This window comes from Callithrix jacchus, chromosome 6 (assembly GCF_049354715.1).
Source record: "Callithrix jacchus isolate 240 chromosome 6, calJac240_pri, whole genome shotgun sequence".
NCBI classification, from domain to species: domain Eukaryota; kingdom Metazoa; phylum Chordata; class Mammalia; order Primates; family Cebidae; genus Callithrix; species Callithrix jacchus.
Window position 1 is genome coordinate 37,764,037 of NC_133507.1, and position 22,236 is coordinate 37,786,272.

The following is a 22,236-nucleotide window of genomic DNA, read 5'->3' on the forward strand; positions in this document are numbered from 1 at the left end:
GTTGACCTCTCCTGTCTACTGTGTCTCCTTTTTCACGTGTGTTGTGCCTCGGTGAGATAGTGGAGATAGCACTGTGTTGGTTTCTGCCTCTTGGGGCAGTCTGAGCTTGCACAAGCCACTTAACCTCTCTAACTCCCAAATTCCTTATCTACAAAATGCTGCTAACGTTAACCTACATTTCTAAGGAATGTCATGAGGACCAAATGAGCTGTGTGTGAGTCAGTGGTGGTGGGCTGTGTAGATGTTGGCGATGACATTTACTGATCAGCCTCCTCTGGAGGGAGCAGGTGTCTACACAGATGGGAAAACTGGGCTCTAAAAGGAGGTACCTAACTTCAGACAACTGCTGATCTTTATCCTTCTCTGCTTACCTGCCAAGTGCTCTACTGGAGATGTGTCCCTATCAAAACCCTGGGCACTTCCCCTTTCCAGCTCCAGGTCCCTGAAACCTCAGGTCACCATGTGTGTATGCCCCTTCATGGGATTTCTTGTCTGGCATTCCTGCTACCACTCCAATGCCCATCACTCCCATCACGTGCGCACACATACACACGCACACAAAATTGTGGGTCCCTTCATTCTACTTTTGTGGTTGTAAGAGCTTGTATCAAATAGTTATGAAATGATTGACAGTGGGAATAAAATCAACTTTAGCAATCACTGCCTTTCTCTCACCTCTTCTCTCCTGGGAAGAGTCAATGTGAATAAACGATTTCATCACCTAGCAAGTGGCCAGGCTTTGAGCCCATCCATCTATCCCTGTAAAATAAACATTCCCAGGAAGCAACCTTTCCCTGGAGGCCCTTATCTAGCAGGGAGCCAGCTAGAGAGTGATTATTGAAATGTGAAAACTGTTTGAATAGAGAAGCTGGAATTGTAGTCTCTCCCGTTCGCTCTTTGTCAGTGGGCTTTAACTGATAAATGAGAGTTTTAGCCACAGACTGAGGTGTTAGGTAATTTTGTTTATGTGGTGGAAAGTCATGAAGCACAATGAAGCTATTAGTGAAGCCTGGGTGACTTGAGTTTCATTTAACAAAATAGCCAAACAGATGTTCTTGCAAGGTTCAGTGTTCTCAAACACAGACACACTACTCACACCCCACCTAGCCCAAGCATTTGCACAGCAAGTTGATTTCTTGCTGAACTAATTTAAAGAGTTACAACACTTTTTTGAGGGAGAATTGTACAAAAATATTATTAAAACCTTAGACATTTTAGAATGCACCAGCATCCAGACAGTACCCTTGTTTTATGGGCTAAGCAGAGTTGTCATATTATATTCCTGTCTTCTGATTCTGTGATTCTGTGATTAAAGGCTATCTCTCATGTGATTGGACCACTGTTTCCCTCTCTTCTCATTGTTTCCCAGCATCTGAGCCAGTGTCTAGCATCTAATATGTGCTCAATATTCACTAAATGAAAGGATTATTTTAATTGTTTCTATTCTATTCTGTATAGTTTTCCATGTGGGACATTATCATAAATTATGTATTGTTAAAAGATGAGCAAGAAATTTGGGTGAAAATCACCTTTTATCCAAGCCATATTTTTCTTAGCAGAGGTTTTCTGTCAAGTTAAAAGCCATTACCATTTGTTAATATATCCTAGGTTTCCAAGGTGTATTATTAGACACTGAGCAGAGGAAACAGAGAAGAATATGGTGACATCTAGAACTACCTTTTATTAGGTTGTATCTAATTTTTCCCAAGTGGAGCCCTGATTAAGTTGGTTGAACAGTTTTCCAGTTTCTTAGCAGGTTTTCCAATGGGCATTTTCCTTTAGAAGTACAATACAGTTGATCTAGCTACAATATTCAGTGCCAGATAATATAAATATCATTAATATGGATATTTTCTATCTGTAATCATCTTGAATGATTAGGATGGCTTTGATACAAACATTAATGGTGCATCTCATCTATGATGCTTCTGTGATGTGGTATTGACAAGAATGTATATTTTGTGTATTTAAAGTGGAAAGCTCTATAAATATTTATTAAGTTTACTTGTTCCACATCTGAGTTCAAGTCCTGGATATCCTTATTAATTTTCTGTCTCATTGAGTCTAAGTCTCTTTATAGGTCTTATGTATCTGGGTGTTAGGATCATTAGCTCTTATTGTTGCATTGATCCTTTTACCACTATATCTTCGTTGCTTTAAAATCTATTTTATCAGATGCGAGAATTGCAACTCCTGCTTTTTATTTATTTATTTATTTTTGCTCTCCATTTAGTTGGTTAATCTTTCTCCATCCCTTTGTTTTGAGTCTTTGTGTATCTTTGCATGTGAAATGGGTCTGGATGCAACATACCAATGGGTTTTGGCTGTATCTTTTGATTGAGGGATTTAGTCGATTTAAATTTAGGATTACTGCCATTTGATTTTAACTGGCTGTTGTATCCATTTGTTGATGTAAATTCTTCTTTATGTTAATGTTCTTTACTTTTTGGTAAATTTTTAGAAAGGCTAATACTGGTTGTTCCTTTCTATGTGTAATGCTTCTTTCAGAAGCTCTTGTAAAGCAGGTCTGGTGGTAATAAAATCTCTGAGTACTTGCTTGTTCGCAAAGGATTTTATTTTTCCTTCACTTATGAAGCTTAGTTTGGCTGGATATGAAATTCTGGGCTGAAAGTTCTGTTCTTTAAGGATGTTGAATATTGACCCCCACTCTCTTCTGGATTGTAGGGTTTCTGCTGAGAGATGTGCTGTAAGTCTGATGGGCTTCTCTTTGTGGGTAACCTGACCTTTCTCTCTGGCTGCCCTTAGTATTTTCTCCTTCGTTTCAACCCTGGTGAATCTAACAATTATGTGCCTTGGGGTTGCTCTTCTTGAGGAATATCTTTATGGTGTTCTCTGTATTACCTGGGGTTGAATATTGTCCTGCTTTGCTAGGTTGGGAAGGTTTTCCTGACTAATATCCTGAAGAGCATTTTCCAGCTTGGATTCATTCTCTCTGTTGCATTCAAGTATACCTATCAAACGTAAATTAGGTCTTTTCACATAGTCCCATATTTCTTGGAGACTTTGCTCATTCCTTTTTATCCTTTTTTCTCTATTCTTGTCTTCTTGTTTTATTTCATTAAGTTGATCTTCGACCTCTGATATTCTTTCTTCTGCTTGTTCAATGCGAGTGTTAAAACCTGTGCATACTTCTCGGAGTTCCTGTATTGTATTCTTCAGTTCCATTAATTCACTTATATTCCTCTCTAAATTGTCTATTCTCATTAGGATTTCGTAAAACCTTTTTTCAAAGTTCTTAGTTTCTTTACATTGGGCTACAACATGTTCTTTTAACTCACAGAAGTTTCTTATTATCCACCTTCTGAAGCCTGATTCTGTTAATGGAATGCACTCGTTTTCCATCAAGCCTTGTTCCCTTGTTGATGAGGAACTGTGAACCTCTGTAGAGGGAGAGGCATTCTGATTTTGAGTATTCTCAGCCTTTTTATGCTGGTTTCTTCCCATTGTTGTAAGTTTATCCACCTGTCGTCTTTGTAATTACCAACTTTCAAATTAGGTCTCTGAGTGGATGTCCAACTTGTTAATTCACAGGGCCGAAATCTGAGCGACCCACTGCGCCAGCCAAAACAGCGGCGTTAAGACTGATGGTGCTTTTCTGCCAGGGAATCTCTGGTCTGGCTTCCTTCTTGAGTCCGTAATAGGCGACTCTGCTTTCCCAGAGCTCCAAACATCAGTCAGAAGGGGAACCAGTCCTGTTTACTCTGCACCAAGAGCTGCCGCGCCGGCCACAAGAGTCGCACTGGCGACCCGTGGGGCTCCTCCACTGGGAATCTTCTGGTCCGCGAGCGACAAAAATTCATCTGAAAGTGTGGCGTCCTCTCGTTCTCTGTGCTTTCACTGGGAGCTACAATCCTGAGATGTTAGCGATCAGCCATCTTGGATCGTTCCTCCTCTGGAGTTCTTAAATTCCAGATAGTATAGTATAATACAGATACTTCAACAGGTATCTTTAGATTATAAGAAATGTTTAAATCTAACCACAATACCCTTATCACAAAAAACATAACAACTTTTGAAAAGCCTTCCTTTAAAAAATCCTATTTTGTATTCAAATTCCTCCATTGCCTCAAAAAAGGCTTTTTACAGTTGGCTTGTTCAAATCAGTGTCTAAGCACTGTCTTCCCATTGCGAGATGGTTGATTTGCTCCTTCAACATGCCATATATTTATTGAATAGACTGAGCTGAATACAGGAGACTTTTTTTAATTGTTTTCTTATATTCTTCTTTTTTTTACTTTTCCTCTGAGTTTTTTGTTTTTGCATCCTCATTTCACGTGAGAGGCTTTGTCAAAGCCTGATGATCATCAATTTGCTATTAATAATAAAGAGAAGGGCACTAAAAAACTGCCTGAATATTCTATGTGCATGTTGGGAACTGTAGACTTAGGGTGATTATTAGAATCTGGCTGTTTCAATGTGTTGCTGGGGGGCGGTGGTGGGTGTAGAAGGCAGTATCTGTATGTTACCTCCCTTGGTCTGGTCCACTTCCCAGATACATTTCCAAGAGATTTTAAGCCTGGCTCTAGATGTCGGAGGAGGGACAAGCATGGGCTCAACTGTAAACTTTCACAGGACCTTCCTCTCTTCAGCACACACAGCATCTAACCCCTGCCTGCAGCTTGACCTTGTTCCCAGAATATAAACAGCCTCTGTAATTCCTCTGACTCGTCTGCCCCAAAGAGCAAATCTCCCTCTTCTGCCCAGGTCAGGAGGGTAGGAGACCTCACTGCCTGAACTGAGGGTCTTAAAGCACATCCTGGTTTACAGTGTGCAGCCTCAGGGCACTCAGTGCTTTCAATCTCTGGGTTCTTTGTTCTACCCTCACTCTGCACTCCTCAACCTTTTACTCAGGGATCTAGATTACCGTTTTACTTTATTGGAAAATGAATAAAACTCCAGCTATTACCTTATTGGAGGTAAGGTAGGGAGGGAACAGAGGGAACAGAGGAAAATACATGTACTCCACCTACATGTTAAACCAGGAGGAAGTCTTGCATTCTTTTTAAACAAATTCCTTGTGACACTAAGGCTTGTGTCTGTATGCCTATGCATATATGGACTGTTTTTATTAACATTTGGTAAATCAAAAGGACCAATTTTCAAATATTAAAGAACAACTTGTCTAAATTTCAACTGATAAAAAGCTATGCTAGTTTTTAAAGCCATAGATTATCTTGTTTTGAAGACTTAAAATCATTCTGTTTGGGAAAATGAAGATTTTCCAAACTCTGTATATAACTTTAAGACAATAAGAGGGAATGTTCTATAATAGAGACTGTCTGGGGGCATTTATTTTATTAATTTATTAATGAATGCATTAATTTATATAGAAAGAAGGCTTCTACTAGATAGTGAATATGCATTTGGGAGGTAACAATTTTTCTCTCTCCCTTAGGGGTGTCACATGGTGACGGAAGAACTTCATTCCATAACCTTTGAAACACAGATCTGCCTCTATGGCCTGACCATGGATTTGGAGGTAGATGTTTAAAGAACATATACTATTTACTAATGACATCTGCAGGAATTGGTCAGCATTTATAGATGTAAACTCGGTATTTTCTAGGTTTTTGTACATTCCCTATTCATTATTTTGTTTTAATTTAGCAAATCAATATGTCAAATGTTCACTAGTTCACATAATATTCTGGTTACATATAATTGACAAAAGCTTGTGCATAGCTGGGTGTGGTGGTTCACACCTGTAATCCCAGCACTTTGGGAGGCCAAGGTGGGTGTATTGTTTGAGCCCCAAAATTCAAGACCAGCCTAGGCAACAAGGTTAAACTCCCATCTCTGCTAAAAATACGAAAATTTGCTGGGTGTGGTGGCATGTGTCTGTGGTCCCGGCTACTCAGAAGGCAGAGGCAGGAGGATTGATTGAGTCCAGGAGGTGGAGGCTTCAGTGAGTGATGATCATGCCACTTCGCTCCAGCCTGGGTGACAGAGTGAGTGAGACCCAGTCTCAATAAATAAATACATAAATAAATAAATAAATAAATAAATAAATAAATAAAACAAAAAGCTCAAGGGTATTATGAACTCTATGTACATTAAATAATTTGTTGCTCAGATTCTTGGTTGTTTTCTGAGATTTCCTGAGTCATGCTTTTTTCCCCCCAAACCAGACCAACTCATTGCCTGTGGTGATGATTTCCAATGTCAGTCAGTTACCTAATGCTTGGGCATCCATCATTTGGTACAACGTGTCAACCAACGATTCCCAGGTAGACTCTATTTCTACCTCACCTTCTATAATTCTATTTGATTTGTTTTATTGCCAACAAATACATCTGCATCAAAAGATGTGTGTGCCAGGGGGGTGTGAGGGTGAGAGTTGCTTTATTTCTAGTTGTGTGTTTCCTCTCATGTCATATGTAAAGTATTATGTTCTGATGTTTGTGGATCCTGAGAGAGTTCTGCTGGCAAAAGTAACAGACAGATATTTGTTATTTCTGAGAATCTGGTCAGTTCCCAACTATGTGTATAAGAGTTCCAGGGCCATTCTATGGCTCTATTAACTAAGCTGGGGGAAACTTCTTAGTTAACTCCTCCTCAGCTGCTTCTGGTCCCACCTTGTACATAAAGTCTCTTCTACAAAGGTGGAGAAGTGGTTTCCAAGTAAGTAATTAGAATATTCATCAATCTTGCCTAATCATATTCTGACAGCACACATTTTTCAAGTAAATTACAGATTTCATCCATCCTAGGCTCAAACTGGGTTTTGATGCCATCTGGTGGTTGTGACACTGACTCAAAATTGGCCTCAAGTCACAAAGCCAGCAGTGAATAGATGTTCTTCTTATAAGACAACCAGGGAAGGGAGTGGCAAAAAACATGTGTCAGCACTTCCCCTTGCACCCCTCCTTCAAAACCTCAGTGTGTTGTCCTGGAAACCTCTAAGGTCTGGAGAAAATAGGTCAAATGTAAATAACAACATTTCTTCTTAATTCAAAGCAAATGTTCCCACCAAAGGGAAGAATTCTTGTACTTTAGATCCCAGCGGTAAGAATGAGATCATAATGAATCAGCTGTAAGTGTTCTTTCTTCTTAATTCAATGTTTCTAATAAGGAAAAAACGAGAAAAATGACCCAGCCCTACTCCTTCTCCTCCTCAAGTGCCCCAGCATCTTAGAAAAATTAACTGCAGAGAGGAAGACTGAGCAGAGTACCCCCAAAAGAGTAGAACTTACCAGATAAATCACCTGGTCTTTAAGGTGAAGGACAGCCAATGCCCCTGATATTAAATGTTGATCCCCATTAGACTATACTTGTTCAGCTTTCTTCCAACTCCAGGAAGTAGGAGTGATGGGCTTCTTCTCTGTTCTCCAGCCTCACAGAGCAGTGCTGCACTTAGCTTTCTTCAGCAACCTCCTTTTGTAAGAAAGGCACCAAAGTCATCACACACATTACCCCAGATTTACATGGCTCTAGGATGAGAATCTAGAGCTAAAGATAATATACAGCTGTTAAAATACAGATTCACAGCCTAGTTACAGAACCAATCTGAACAACTAACCCTGGTTTCTCCTCTTGATTCTGTCCTGCTTCAAAACCTACGTCCTTAGGCCTTGATTGTATTCTGTGTTTTCTGGTCACTTTTCCAGGCACCATTCCCAGGTTCACATAAAACCATCTCCCTAGAAATTCTTTTTCCTCATTCCTCCTCTTCCTACTGCCCATTCTTTGTTGGATGCTTTGTCCTCTTTTATTCCCACCTTCTGAAATCTCTTGAGTTGGTTCTTTTTCTTGATTAATCTAAGCCCTGTTTAGCTCATGTTTGCAACGGCCTTCTCCAGGCAACACATTGGATTTCTGAATTCTTTCTTTCCTCTTCTTAGAACATTTTTCTTGACTTTCAGACATCTGTTTTCCAGTAATCTGGAATAGAGGTCGTATGTTCCACTGTTGTTGGCCAATTTCTGGCACAAGCTTGTTTGTAGTTGACCACACAGAATATTTTCTTATTTAACTGGGCACCGTGGTGCACACCTATAGTTTCAGCCACTTGAGAGGCTGAGGCAAGAGAATTTCTTGAGCCCAGGAGTTCAAGTCCAGCTTGGGCAACATAGCAAGATCATTTCTCTGTTTTTGTTTTTTAAATTATCTAGAGCAAACAAGAAAAGACTACTATGCTGTCCATAAAACAGGAATCTGAGGTTAATCTTAATATTGTAGGATCACCTTCCCTGACCTGGGAATTTACTGTTTCTGACACTTTGGGATGATTGGTCTGGTCAAGGTAAAACTTGTGCCAACCCCATGATAAACCAATTAAATAACATGATATAAGTTTTGTTTAGGATGAATATTGTTCTAGAAAAGAGTATCTGTCAAATTACTTGTTGGACAGTGTTAAGCACTTGCATTGGTAGACTGACAGGGAAAAGTTAAAGAGATGTCAAGTGATTCTTCTCAAGTAAGATGGAGCCTGATTATATATATACATGAAGAACAAGGAGACTTTTAGGAAAAGACATCATTCTTAGGAACAACAGAGATGAGATGATAATTTATATTAACTTAGGTTGGCCTAAAGAGTTTAAATTAGGAATGCAATATATTGAATTACAGTGTCGTCGGTGTAATTGTTATTGGCTGTATTGAATCTGTATGGATCTGCAGCAACCTCAATTCTTGCCTCCTCAGAAGAAAGAATTCAGCTGAGGGGCATAAGACAGAAGGAGTGACCGAGGCAAGCTTCAGAACAGGAGTGACAGTTTGTTAAAAAGCTTTAGAACAGTAGGAAAAGGAAGGAAAGGAGGAAAGTACAACTTGGAAGAGGGCCAAGTGGGCGAGTTGAGAAACGAAGTGTGAAGCTCAACCTCTTAGGGTCTTGTGTTACTTCTCCCTACTCCTGAGATATTACTGGGAAGCTGCTGATTGGTTTTAGGTGTTTTCTATTAGGACACCGTCGTTCCCTGGCACCAGCTGTGACCAATTATGACTTTGAGACACTCTTAATAATTGCCTGACCATCACCTAATGGCTCACCCAACACTCCTAGTGTGTGTGTGCAGAACAGGGGGAGACCTTTCTTGCCCTGCTCATATGTAACTAGCTACCCACTGTAACATAATTAACAAATCATCATCATGATTCTATTTCAGAACTTGGTTTTCTTTAATAATCCTCCACCTGCCACATTGAGTCAACTACTGGAGGTGATGAGCTGGCAGTTTTCGTCGTATGTTGGTCGTGGCCTTAATTCAGATCAACTCAATATGCTGGCAGAGAAGCTTACAGGTGAGAGCTGGTAGATAGGGAGGATTTGCCTCTGTTTTTGGTGCTCAAGCATTTTAAATAACCAGGACGCTATTACTACTATTAATAATAATGATGATGATCATAATTATGGAATGCCTACTATATTGCCAGGCACAGAGCTAAGTGTTATATTATCTTTGATTCTCAGAAAAGTCTTCGAGGCTAACCTTATTCTATCTATTTTATAAATGAGTGTATTGGAGTGCAGAAGTTAAGTGACTTGCCATGGATGCGTGGCTAGTACACAGCAGAACCAAGCCACAGACCAGACCTGTGCAGGTCCAAAGGCCCTCCCTGTCTATTCCTCACCCCAGTCTCCAGGCTGTTTCCACTAAATATGATGTGAAGCCTTAACCGTGCCTTGATCGTTCATATTAATGTCTCAGTTGACATTAACCAGCTGGAAAATGACTGATTCCTTCACAAAGTCCAGGAAATGTAATAGAAATTTTAAAACACCTGGGTAATACTTAATTCTGCATACCAAGAAGGTTTCAGCTTTGACTGAGATTTCTAAAGTTTGCAAACTAGAGTGTTGGTACTACATGTACCAACTATAATCCAAACTTTTTCTAAAAGAATTCTAAGAGAGCTGCATTTTGACAAGTCAGGGTTTAACATATTTAGCATCAAAAAGAGTTAAAATTAGATCTATATGCATTTCTAGTTAAAATACGGCCAAAGATCCATTTGTGCAGCAGAAGTAGAATCGTGTGATTTAAGCTTGATTAACATGGTGCTGGGATGGTTGCCACTTGTGCCTACTCTTGGATCAATACGTACTTAAATAAATTAGGACTTCAGAAAATATTACAGAGTTTACTTAATATAAATACATGTTTTGATCCTTATTTAATTTGTAAGCAGCAATAGTAAGCATTCAATAAATATTTGTTAAGCTTTTAAACATGTAGTATAGATAGCAATCACATCCTTTCAGACCTTTATCAAATTATTATTAGGAGTATAATTTCCCTAAAACTTTAGATGTAAACACTTGTATCCTTTCACTGCCCTGGATCAAAACAGCCAATGGCTACTTATTGTCTAATAGATTTCTAGTCTATTTTTTCCATCTTAATAGACAACATTCCTGGTAATCTAGTTACACCTAACTTACACAAATTTGTTTTATAATGTTCATTCACCAACATTAGGCAGTTCTTCCTGTCTCCTATATGAGCCATGTCTGTGACCATCATGCCTTGTCCTAAATTATTCTTTCTCTCCTTCCTCTCCTCTGACAATTTATATTCTACCCACCCATATCCTAGATACTCACCTGCTTTCTAAACCATAGTTTCTCCACCAAAAATCTTCTTTTCTAGATAATAAATTTCTTAGGAGCAAGGATGATGTCTTATATTTGTACTGTACCTAACAGTACATTGCAAACCCATATCAGGTGCTTAAGAAATGCTTGAAAGGGAAGAGGGAAAATATCTAAATTGAGTACAAAATTGAAACGTCTCATTGTTGAATGAAAAAATCTCATTATTGTCTTTCATTTCAGGCCATTCTAGCTACAGTGATGGTCACCTCACCTGGGCCAAGTTCTGCAAGGTACAAACAGGGGAGGGGGGGACATCATTTAGATACATGTTTTTAATACAATGTGCCTTTCTAAATCTCTATATTACTACCTGAGGTTTTGAGAATTTCCCAGATAAGGATATTTTTAAAAGAAACTAAGGTGTTCTTCAGTTTAAAGATCATATTTTATTGAAAAATTTATCTTACATTATTATATCAACATTATTACTTAAATAATCATTGTCTTAAAGTGCTTGTTTATTCCTATAGGAACATTTACCTGGTAAATCATTTACCTTTTGGACATGGCTTGAAGCAATATTGGATCTAATTAAGAAACACATTCTTCCCCTTTGGATTGACGGGTGAGTTATAGGCTATATTTTTCATATGATTTAATTATGTTCTTTTTTTCTGTTGTCATTGGTTTTCTTCTATTTCTTTTTCTCTTATCCATGTTTGGTACCATAGAAAAAAATAGTTGCAATTTCTTATTCTTCCTGGAGTATCACTATGTATATTAATCTACATATAAGTATTTCAGATATGAATGACTTTTGATTATACTCAAAACAAACTTTAGGTCTGCTCTTTGTAGATGCACTAATGATCAGATAAAATCATGCATGTTCTATTTTTAGGTATGTCATGGGCTTTGTTAGCAAAGAGAAAGAACGGCTCTTGCTAAAGGATAAAATGCCTGGTACCTTTTTATTAAGATTCAGTGAAAGCCATCTCGGAGGAATAACTTTCACCTGGGTGGACCATTCTGAAAATGGTATATACTTACTAATGTTTATTTATGTGAAATTCGTTTTCTTAAATTTGGTTACTAGTCTTTCAGTTTTTGTAAGTGAATAGTGTGTTGATCTGTTTGTCATGTGTTCAGTGGGTCTGAATATTCGTTGTTGCAGCTGTCTCAGAACAGGGTACCTATGAATTCCAAAATACACTGTTCTATTGTATGAACAGTCTATACTGTCCAGACAGCAGAAGGTCTGACGTTGAAGTGATATGAACTGACAAGTCACTCCAGTGACATGAACATAATGTGGGCAGGAAAAAATGGTCACAAGGAATATGTACAGGAACCCTGTATATTTCTCCAATTTCTGTTTTTCAAGGGGAAGTGAGATTCCACTCTGTAGAACCCTACAATAAAGGCCGATTGTCTGCTCTGCCATTCCCTGACATCCTGCGAGACTACAAAGTTATCATGGCTGAAAACATTCCTGAAAACCCTCTGAAGTACCTATATCCTGACATTCCCAAAGACAAAGCCTTCAGTAAACACTACAGCTCCCAGCTTGGTGAAGGTTAGGTTCTTTTGTTTTTTTTTTTCCTGAAGATTTTGGAAAATAACCTCATATTGGAGCAAAGTAAATGAAGTTCCACTTTTTGTTTACTCTAATTTTTGTAAGATCTAAGGGGCATACAGAGGTCAAAGTATTAGAAATGAAGTGGTATGTCAGCAGTTCCTGAAAAGGGACCGCTGGACTGTCTAGCACTAGCAAAGTAATAAGCAGCTGCAACTAGACTTCACCATGGCTGTGGGGGCCTCTCAGGGCCACTTGAAGAGCTTCAGTTTTCTCCTTCGCAAGACAGAAGTGGTGCAGACTTCATGTCTATGACTAAAGGAAAGGAAAAGAAAGAGGGGATAATGATGAGACGCTTTTAATAGCAAAGCAAGTCTGTATTTTACAAAGGAACCCCCAGGTTTATAAGTTTCATATTTTTAACCTTACTGTGGTCTTGCACCTCAGGGTATTTGTTCATTTTCCAGGGAGGGTATCTGTGAATCTGTGCTTCATCCTCTCCCTCCTCCCACACTCCCAGCCTGCCTTTCCTGGTTGTATCCTAAGGACCTAGAACAATGCCTGGCCAAAACAGGCCTTCAGCAAATATTATTCTAATACATAAAAGAAAATTCATTAAATTGCTATGTAATTTTAAGGTACATTCACCATTCTCTTTCTTTAATGAAAGTGTATACAATCCATAAAAATCTTCATCTGTAGCAACAAAATCTCTGGGTACCATCATGTAGAATATCCTACAGTTGTCACTCACAGAGTGGCAGCCACCTGACTTCATGCCCTTTGAAATAAACAAAAATACAAAAGAAAATAAAAGCAAAAAACCAGTGGCTCTTCAATGACTTTCAACAGCTAATCAAATGAAATAACAAATATCAATGCAACAAATTAGGATTGGGAAATTGGAACAAATACTGGTTCAGCGTGGTATACCACAGAAGTTTGGGGAATTGTTCCAAGGTGAGGCTTGCACATGACGGTTACTACAGTACAAAGATACTTTCGGGAACACTGACGTTTGTACTTCAAAAACGTTTGTAATCATAAGGTTCTGATTGCTGTCAATTTTAATGAAAATAACTGGGTTTTATCTCCCGGAACCTGACTCAATCAGTCCTTATAATCAAACTTAAATGAAACAGAAGATAGGTAATATAGTTGATTCTCAATTTTTCCCACACAGTTTAGAGGCATTAATATGTAAAGTCAGATTAGGCCTGCCAAGAGATTTGTTTTTCTCTTCTTGCACTTATCTAAAAGATTATGTCCCCTATTTAACAAAACATTTTTGTGGATCACTGAACAACTATATTATCTCTCTTCCTCTTAGCATTGCTAATATTTTTCTAGACACTTTCTTCCCCACTTTTATTGATAATATTGACATTTTTTCCCCAACATTGTACCTTTTTTCTTTTCTAGTTTCAAGACCAACAGAAAGAGGAGACAAAGGTTATGTTCCTTCTGTTTTTATCCCCATCTCAACAATGTGAGTAATCTTAGTCACATGTAAAATATCTTTTAGTAAATGCTTTCCTATAGGAGATTTAAAGGTAGAGCAGAGTACACATAACTGAGAGCAAAGCATTTTAATGTTCAGTATCCCATTTCCTTTAATACATAAAGCTAGACTTCATGGCACACTTAGCACAATCTATTGTGACTAGAATTATAAAATTTACCTTTTACATGCCATATATTCCATAGCAAGTTGAATGTTCAGATATGAAATGAATTAGACAGTGTCACAAATAGATGAAGCCCTAGAAATGAGTTCCTGACACAGTAAGTCACCATGAGATAGGATTACTTTTTAATCCTTGTCCACATTGACCTTGTTATCTCTTTAAGCCGAAGTGATTCAACGGAGCCACAATCTCCATCAGACCTTCTTCCCATGTCTCCAAGTGTGTATGCGGTGCTGAGAGAAAACCTGAGTCCCACAACAATTGAAACTGCAGTATGTTCCCTTTATTTTCCACTGCTGGTCAAAGGCATTTCCAATGATGCAAAGGTGGTGTGTGAATCAAAGGGGCTGAAATTCTGCCTGGGCAGGGAGAAAACACATGTTTTGGAACAAATTCATAAGCATAACACAAAAGATGTCTGGATGGTCCTGCGTGTTGCTGATGTTCTGAGTGTTGAAAGCAGACACCTTCACTTACTTAAACTGCTTTAAGTTCTTCCCCTCAGAAACCACCAGAGGGCAAAATATTCCTATACCCTACTCAAGCACACTATCCCTGCTTGCACCGTGGGCCCTCTCATTCCCCACCACTCTCTACTTTAGCAAACAACATTTATTGGTCATGATTTATAAACCAAGTATACTATCTAGTCTACTAGTTACTTAATATCTATTAAACCTAGTTTGCTGTCTTAACAAGGCAAGCCTCACAAATTGCAATTTTTCTTGATTATGACTTGCATTTCAAGAACCTGGAGCCTGGTCAAGTAATATATGAATAACAGTCAATAGCATAATAATGCTCTCCTTTTTGAGAATTGAGTCATAATCTTTAATGCAATAATGTTAGTTAGGATACATCCTATTTTCTCTTATCCACCAATACTGTCAATGGGTTCAAACCCCCAATTTACATGAAAGTGAACATACATCAGAATAATATAATAGAAACTTGGAGGGACTTTAAACCTCAAAAAATTGTATCTGGCTGGTTTTTAGACCTCTTGAAGATTTCCATAGACGAAAATTTCACTTTCCTTTGATAGTTTATTCTATGTCAGTTCCCTTAAATCATCAAGTTATTTATGTCTAATTGAACTTTTGCTACATTTTGCACCCAGTTCATTATGTTTTTGGTGGATGAACAGGCCTTTTTATTAAAACGGTTTTCTGTCTACTTGAAAGGTACCTTGTATTTTAGATTGATCAACCCCAATTACTTTTGCAAATACTTAAATTACTTTAATAGAAAAATTATAGAGAAATTAGTAGAAAAGAGGAGGTTTATTTACACAAGAAATTGTGATTTATTTGCAAATCAGTAGTTTCCTCAAAGATTATTTTCATTTTTAATTTTAGATGAAGTCTCCTTATTCTGCTGAATGACAGGATAAACTGACACACCAAGAAAGGAAGCAAATGAAAAAGTTTAAAGACTGTTGTCTGCCCAACGACCGCATTTTATTTCTTCAGCTTTGTAAATACCGGGTTCTAGGAAATGTTTGACATCTGAAGCTCTCTTCTCACTGTCATGGCACCCCCCAGTTGGGAGTGTTGTGACTGAAATGCTAGAAACCAAAGTTTCAGATAAACTTGCAAGATAAGACAACTTTAAGAAACCAGTGTGAATAACAATATTAACAGAGGACTTGCTTGCCTGTGTTTGGTTTATTTCTGATTTGTCTCTCTGGTGTTACTTATGAATTTCACTAGAAAATGCAAATGTTAATGTTTCAGGGTGGGTCAAGAATAACAAAGTCACACCTACACCTCAGCAGGAAGGCCTGAGGGAAAAGCCAAATAAGCCAATCAGTGTGATGAGTGCTACCAGGCATGGTGATCACAGTAGATCCAAGATGAAAATCATGATGGAACATTAGCAGAAATTCACAGGACATCCAGGGTTGAATTATGAAGCCTCCTGAGTACCATGTCAACATTATCCCAACTATGGGGTTCAACAGCTGCTGGTATCACAGGAGGAGGGATCCAGAGTCATTCCTGGTGGTATCTTGGGCCAATTGCACTGATTTTACAGGTATTATAAGCAGACACACGGGTCAAAACAACAACTCATGAAATGAGGACTAGGAGAAAAACAGCTCTGGCCACGGGTGACTGATTTTATTCATAGGTTGTTCATTCTTCATCTGTAGAAGAGGTTAGACTATGTGTGTTCTATGATCCTTCCCAGCTCTAATGGTCTCTCTGGTCCCATGAATCCAACCTGAGACTAGGAAAAGAGATTTAGAGTGAGAAATTCCATTCCTTCAATTTTCTTTAGTAAAGAGGAAGGGTAGGTAGTTTCCTGAATAGTAATGTATGTGAATTGCAAGTCTATTTTGGTCCTTGCCCCACCCCTACTGGATGTTTAGTGGTGCCATTGCCCAGCTGCTGTCCTTAGTAATAGCATGGAGCCCTCCAATGCTCAAGACCTGGAGAGTTCTCTATGCCTGCTGAGCCCTGGGGATGCTGCTGCGCCAGGTGAGGAAGTCATCTACTGAGGCATCTGCCGTGATCAGATGCAGGAAAATCCAGAACCAGGTTTCCAAGGTGAGCCCTGACTGCAGTCAGAGAAGGCAGCCCCCTCTGAAGGGCTGTTATTCAATTCCTTCTGCCCACCTCCTGTCCTCCAAACAAACCAAACAGGCAGAGGCTAATGTTTGATGGAAAAGAGTTCAAGGGAAAAAGGTTTTTGGTATAACCTGCCCTTTCACTTAGAGAGATACCATCTGAGCAATCTCATCCCACCCACATGTGCCCAACTGGCTCCTAGATTGTTCCTATGGAACAAACTCTCCACCTGCTCCAAGGCCAGTTCCTTTACTGTTTTGTGAGCTCCCAAATGCTTTTAGAGTGAAGGCATCTGTTTGATGGAAGGTTCATCTTACTGGAGGGGCATCCTCCCAGTCTCTACTTCCTTCCACAAAAACCGGTTTCCTAAAATTTGCCTGACATATATATATCAACTGGCAGCAGAATTGGATGAAATAATTTAAACAGGAGCATGACTATTACAGTTTTATCTTTAAAGAAGTAATTTCCTACCAGGAAGTGCTCTTGAACAATTGGATTTAGACAAAAAAAGATTGCAGAAGCTCTTTGCTCCTTGGAATTTATCAAAAGTACAATGGACTTCTACCTATTTCACAGAAGTTTTTTAAAAAGCTTGTCAATATAGAGCCTGGTAGCAGAATGCCAGGGTTTTCTGTGATCACAGTCATCCTTGTTATTTGGGGGTAGAAAATAAAGGACATCTGTGGTTCACTTTCTACAATATGGACAATGGCCATGTTATAAAAGCTCAATGAGTGGCTATTTTTATTTAGATTCAGAAAACCAAAATTAATTGGCCCCAGAGTTATCGACCCCCAAATTATTGACCCCAGAGTTAAGACTTATTTCCCAAGAGTGTGATTCTTGTGCTCTAAAAATCATTTCTGTGGGGGTATATTATTTCATTTTGTGTTGCTATAAAGGAATACCTGAGGCTGGATAATTCATAAAGAGATTTATTTGGTTTTGCAGAGTATACAAGAAGCATGGAACCTGCATCTGCATGTGAGGCCCTTAGGCTGCTTCTACTCACTGCAGAAGGCAAAAGGAAGCTGGTGTATGTAGAGATCACATGGCAAGGAAGGAAGCAAAAGCCAGAGAGTGCGGAGGTGCCAAGCTCTTTATAACAACCAGCTCTTATAAGAACCAACAGAGTAAGAATTTATTCACGTCCCCCACCATGGGGGGCGGTATTAATCTATTCATGCATCCACCCCCATGACACAAACACCTGCCATTAGGTCTCACCTCTAACACTGGAATCAAATTTCAACATGTGATTTGGGGAGACAAACATCCAAACTATAGCATTCCTCCTCTGGCCCCCCTAAACTCATGTCTTCCTAATGTTGCAAAATATAATCATCCCTTCTCAATAGTTCCAAACTCTTAACTTGTTCCATCATCAACTTGAAAATCCAAAGACTCATCTGAGACTCAAGGCAAATTCCTTCCAAGTATGAAACTGTAAAATCAAAAACAAGTTGTTTCTTTTCAAGATGTAATGGTGGTACACATTTTGGATAAACAGTCCCATCCCAAAAGGAAGAAATCATCCATAAAAAAGGAGCAATGGTACCCATGCAAGTCCAAAACCCAGGAGGACAGATATTAAATCATAAAGCTCCAAAATAATCCTTGACTCCACGTCCTGCATCCTGGGTACACTGGTATGAGGAGTGGGCTCCCACGATCTCAAGCAGCCCTACTCCCAAGGCCACTCACTGGCTGCTCTCACAGGTTCGAGTTGAATGTCTATAGCTTTTCCAGGCTGAGGTTGCACACTACTGATGACTATACTTCTTGGGTCCTTGCAGCATCAGCCCCAATCCCATGGCTCCACTAGGCATTGCCCCAGTGGGACTCTGTGGTGGCTCTGCCCCTGCAGCAGACTTCCACCCGAGCATCCAGAATTTCCTATACATCCTCTGAAATCTAGGTGGAAGCTGCCAAGCCTCCATGACTTTTGCATTCTGGGCACCTGCAGACTTAATACTGCGTAGACACCAGCAAGGCTTATGGCTTATGCCCTCCAGAGCTGCAACATGAGTCCTACCTTGGGCCACCGAGGTCATGTGAGCCATGGCTGTGCCATCTGGAGTGGTGGAGATATGCGAAGCAGCAGACTTGTCACAGGGCCGCAGTCTCAGGCCTGTCCTCTCAAACCATTCTGTCATCCTAGGATTCTGGGCCTGTGATGGGAGGGTCAGCCTCAAAGGCATTTGAGAAAAAGGCATTCTGAAATGCCTTCAGGGCCTTTTTCTCATTTTTTTAACTAGTGACATCTGGCTCTGGTTTAGTCACAATAATCTCTTTAGCAATGGTTGCTCTGTAGCACCTGCAGATTCCTTATACCCTTGGATTCCTTGCCTAAAAATGCTCTTTCCTTCTCTATCACATGGCTAGTCCATGAAATTTCCAAATTTGTATATTTTGCTTCCCTTTTAATTACAAATTACACTTTTCAGTAACTCCTTAGCTCCCAACAATTTAGCATAGGTTTTTAAAAGTAGCCACACCACTTCTTGAGTACTCTGCTACTGAAATTTCTTCTGCCAGATACCCTAGGTCTTTATTCTTAAGTTTAGCCTTCTACAAAGTCGTAGGGCCTGAATACAATGCAGCCAAATTCTTTATTACTGGTTAACAAGGTGACCTTTGCTCCAGTTTTCAATAAGTTCCTCATTTCCATCTGAGACTTTGTCAACATGACCTTTACATTTCTATCAGCATTTTGGTCACAACACTCAATCTCTAAGAAGTTCCAAACTTCTTCTGAGTCCTCCAAACTCTTCCAAACCTCTGCCTGTTACTCAGTTTCAAGCCACTTTCACATTCATAAGTATCTTTATCACAACCTCCCGTCCTCAGTGCCAATTTTCTTAGTCTGTGCTGTGTTGCTCAAAAGGAATATCCGAGGCTGAGTAATTTATAAACAATAGAGCTTTATTTTGCTCATGGTTCTGCAGAAGCAGCATGACACTGGTGCCTGCATCTGATGAAGGCCTTAAGCTGCTTCGAGTTATGGAGGAATGGGAAGGGAACCTGGCATATGCAGAGATCACATGGTGAGAGAGGAAGCAAGAGGGAGTGGGGAAGGCACCTGGCTTTTTTTTTTTTTAGCAACTAGCACTGTCAGGAACTAACAGAGTAAGAACTTAACTTTCCCACACCCAGAGGGTGCTAATCTATTCATGAGAGATATGTCTCCATGACCCAAACACCTCACATTAGCTCCCACCTCCAATACTGGGATCAAATTTCAACCTGAGCTTTGGGGAGACAAACATCCAAATCATAGCAGAGGGCAATGAGGTTTTGTCAGGCGAGTCCTGGGGAGATCTGTTTAGTTAAAGATAAGGTGTGCTACATGAGCAGGAGATGCAATGGGAAGGGAATTTGGACCATGTTTTGTCCAAATTCTACCCCAGAATATTTTTTTCTGCCTACTGTGACTTAGTCAATTCAGACTGCTATAAGAAAGTACCATAGACTGGGTGGCTTATAGAAAAACAGATTATTTCTCACAGTTCTCGGGGCTGGGAGTCTAAAATCAGGGTGTCAGTCTGGTCTAGTTCTGTTGAGAGCCCTCTTCCAGGTTGCAGACTGTCAATTTCTCATTGTATCACAGGATAGAAAGAGAGCTAGAGAGCTCTCCAAGTCTCTTTTAGAAGGGCATTAATCCCATTCTTGAGGGCTCAGCCTCATGATCTAATCACCTCCCCAAAGCTCCACCTCCTACTACTATCACTCTGGGGACTAGCAATTCAACATACAAATTTTCAGAGGGGAACACAAACATTCAGTCCAGCGGCAAATAAACAAACTAGTGGCAAATAAGCGGTATTTAATGAAATTGAAACAAAACATAGATTTAGTTTCACTTCTCCTTTCACCCATCCCAGATCAATCACAGATATACATTTTGCTAATGACTTTTCAAATTTAAAAAATCACTTTAACGAATTGTACTATCAATGCCTTCATCTGTAATAAATGCTGAAAGAAAGCCAATGAATTTCATCAAAAACTAAGGTAGCAAGAACCCTACCCCACCAAAGCAGCATAAAAAATGAATAAACCTCTGGCAAATTCAAAGGATTTTTCTTTACCTCCACAGTTCAGGAAGCCCATGCAACTCCCACAGTAAAAGAAAAAGAATTAAAGGTCAAGCCATCTGAATACTCTGCTTTAGCAGTAGAGAGCCCACACATAGCATTTGGCCTCTGTGTGTACACGCTCCAATATCTGACGCAGAGAAAAGATACCTTTTTTCCAGATTGACCAGGAACATTATTGATTTTATTGATGTACTTTTGAAAGTCTGGCATATTGACAGATAATTTACATACAATAAAATTCACCGTTTTGTGTGTATCAGCCTGTGACTTCTGACAAACTCATATAGTTGTGTAACCACCACTATAAAGACAGAAGATTTCTACCAGAGTATTCACAAAGAGGATGCCATAAAAACATGGGGAAGGACATTCTGTTTCCTTACAGTAAAGACAAGAAACAATTTTATGTAGCTTCATGTGTACACAGAGGGCTCTACTAAAATTGGATAATTTCACTCCCTACTTAAAATTTTTGAATGGTTCACGATGCTCTGCATTAGCAGTTCTTGTTTGCGGTGTGTGGACAGAATTCAAGGGGCTCATGAATTTAGATGGCAAAGTTAAGGTTTTATTTCCACTAACTTCTAACTACAGTTAATTTCCTTCAGTTATAAGGGCAGCAAACCATAACCCATGCCATATTTATAGCACAATTATTAAAGTTATCTCAAAATATTGTTTATGCTAAGCACAATTTTGAAATTGCATTATTTGGACCCACTGCTAGATCCTATTATTTAATGTCATTAGTAAATAAGCACTTGGCCAGGTGAAGTGGCTCATGCCTGTAATTCCAACATTGTAGGAGGCTGAGGTGGGAGGATCACTTGAGCCTCAGAGTTCAAGACCAGTCTGGGCAACACAGTGAGACCCCATCTCTACTCAAAGTATTTTCTTTTTTTAAATTAGCCAGGTGTGGTGGTATGCACCTATGGTCCCAGCTACTCTGAAGGCTAAATGGGAAGTCCACCCAGGAGGTCGAGGCTGCAGTGAATGAAGTGCTGCCACTTCATTCCAGCCTGGGTGACAGAGTGAGACCCTGTCTCAAAAGAGAAAAAAAACCATTTACATTACTATATCACAAAGTTGGTTTTAATATATCACAAAGTTGTGATACCAGCATCTCAATATAACTGGTTTTCTTTTGAATCTTATGCATCTTACCTATTCAACTAAAAACATTATTTTTTGAAAAACGTGTGGGTTTCATTGGACTGCTAAAGGGGTACATGGCACAAAAACTAGGTTAAGAATCCCAGGCTTGGATAAAGACCAGAATTCTCAACAGATCTTTCCAAAGTCGTGTATTATTTAGTCTCCTCTTAGTCTTCAGCGCGTCTCTTATCCACCCAAACATCTGCGCACAAGACTGAACTACTTTCAGTTTCTATGATGATGTTCTCTCCACTTCTTCTGCCACATCCTCTCAATTCTCCAACCCCACCCCATCTACCCCTGTACCTGGATAATGTTCATGCATTCTTCAGGCACTGGAAAGCCTTTCTGCCAGACACACACACACACACACACACACACACGTGCATGCCTCAGGTCATGCCATGCTTCCTCCATAGCAGCCTCTAGATCTCCAGCACAGTACACCTTTGATGTAAATGATATCGTCTATTTTCCTCAATAGACTTCAAGCAAGCTCTATTAGGCTTGAGACCAAGACAGCCCTGCTCACAGTTATATTCCTGGAATCTAGTACAATCTGGCCCTGAATAATTATTTA

General features: G+C 39.5%; 1 protein-coding gene across 9 annotated transcripts in view; it reads left to right on the forward strand.

Moving 5' to 3' along the window:
- The window catches only part of STAT4 (signal transducer and activator of transcription 4), a 113,698-nt gene extending 98,226 nt beyond the window's left edge, over window positions 1-15,472 (forward strand). For 7 of the 9 annotated variants that reach the window (XM_035304216.3, XM_035304220.3, XM_035304214.3 and 4 more), the window contains 10 exons: window positions 5,417-5,500; window positions 6,150-6,248; window positions 9,132-9,267; window positions 10,802-10,851; window positions 11,092-11,186; window positions 11,463-11,599; window positions 11,946-12,137; window positions 13,560-13,626; window positions 13,989-14,097; window positions 15,184-15,472. In XM_035304216.3, coding sequence (XP_035160107.1) covers window positions 5,417-5,500; window positions 6,150-6,248; window positions 9,132-9,267; window positions 10,802-10,851; window positions 11,092-11,186; window positions 11,463-11,599; window positions 11,946-12,137; window positions 13,560-13,626; window positions 13,989-14,097; window positions 15,184-15,210 — 996 coding nt within the window. In that variant the 3' untranslated portion in view covers window positions 15,211-15,472. The remainder of the gene's footprint in view (window positions 1-5,416; window positions 5,501-6,149; window positions 6,249-9,131; window positions 9,268-10,801; window positions 10,852-11,091; window positions 11,187-11,462; window positions 11,600-11,945; window positions 12,138-13,559; window positions 13,627-13,988; window positions 14,098-15,183) is intronic. The other 2 variants (XM_035304222.3, XM_035304221.3) reach the window with 2 other exon arrangements.
- Window positions 15,473-22,236: the final 6,764 nt, after the last annotated feature.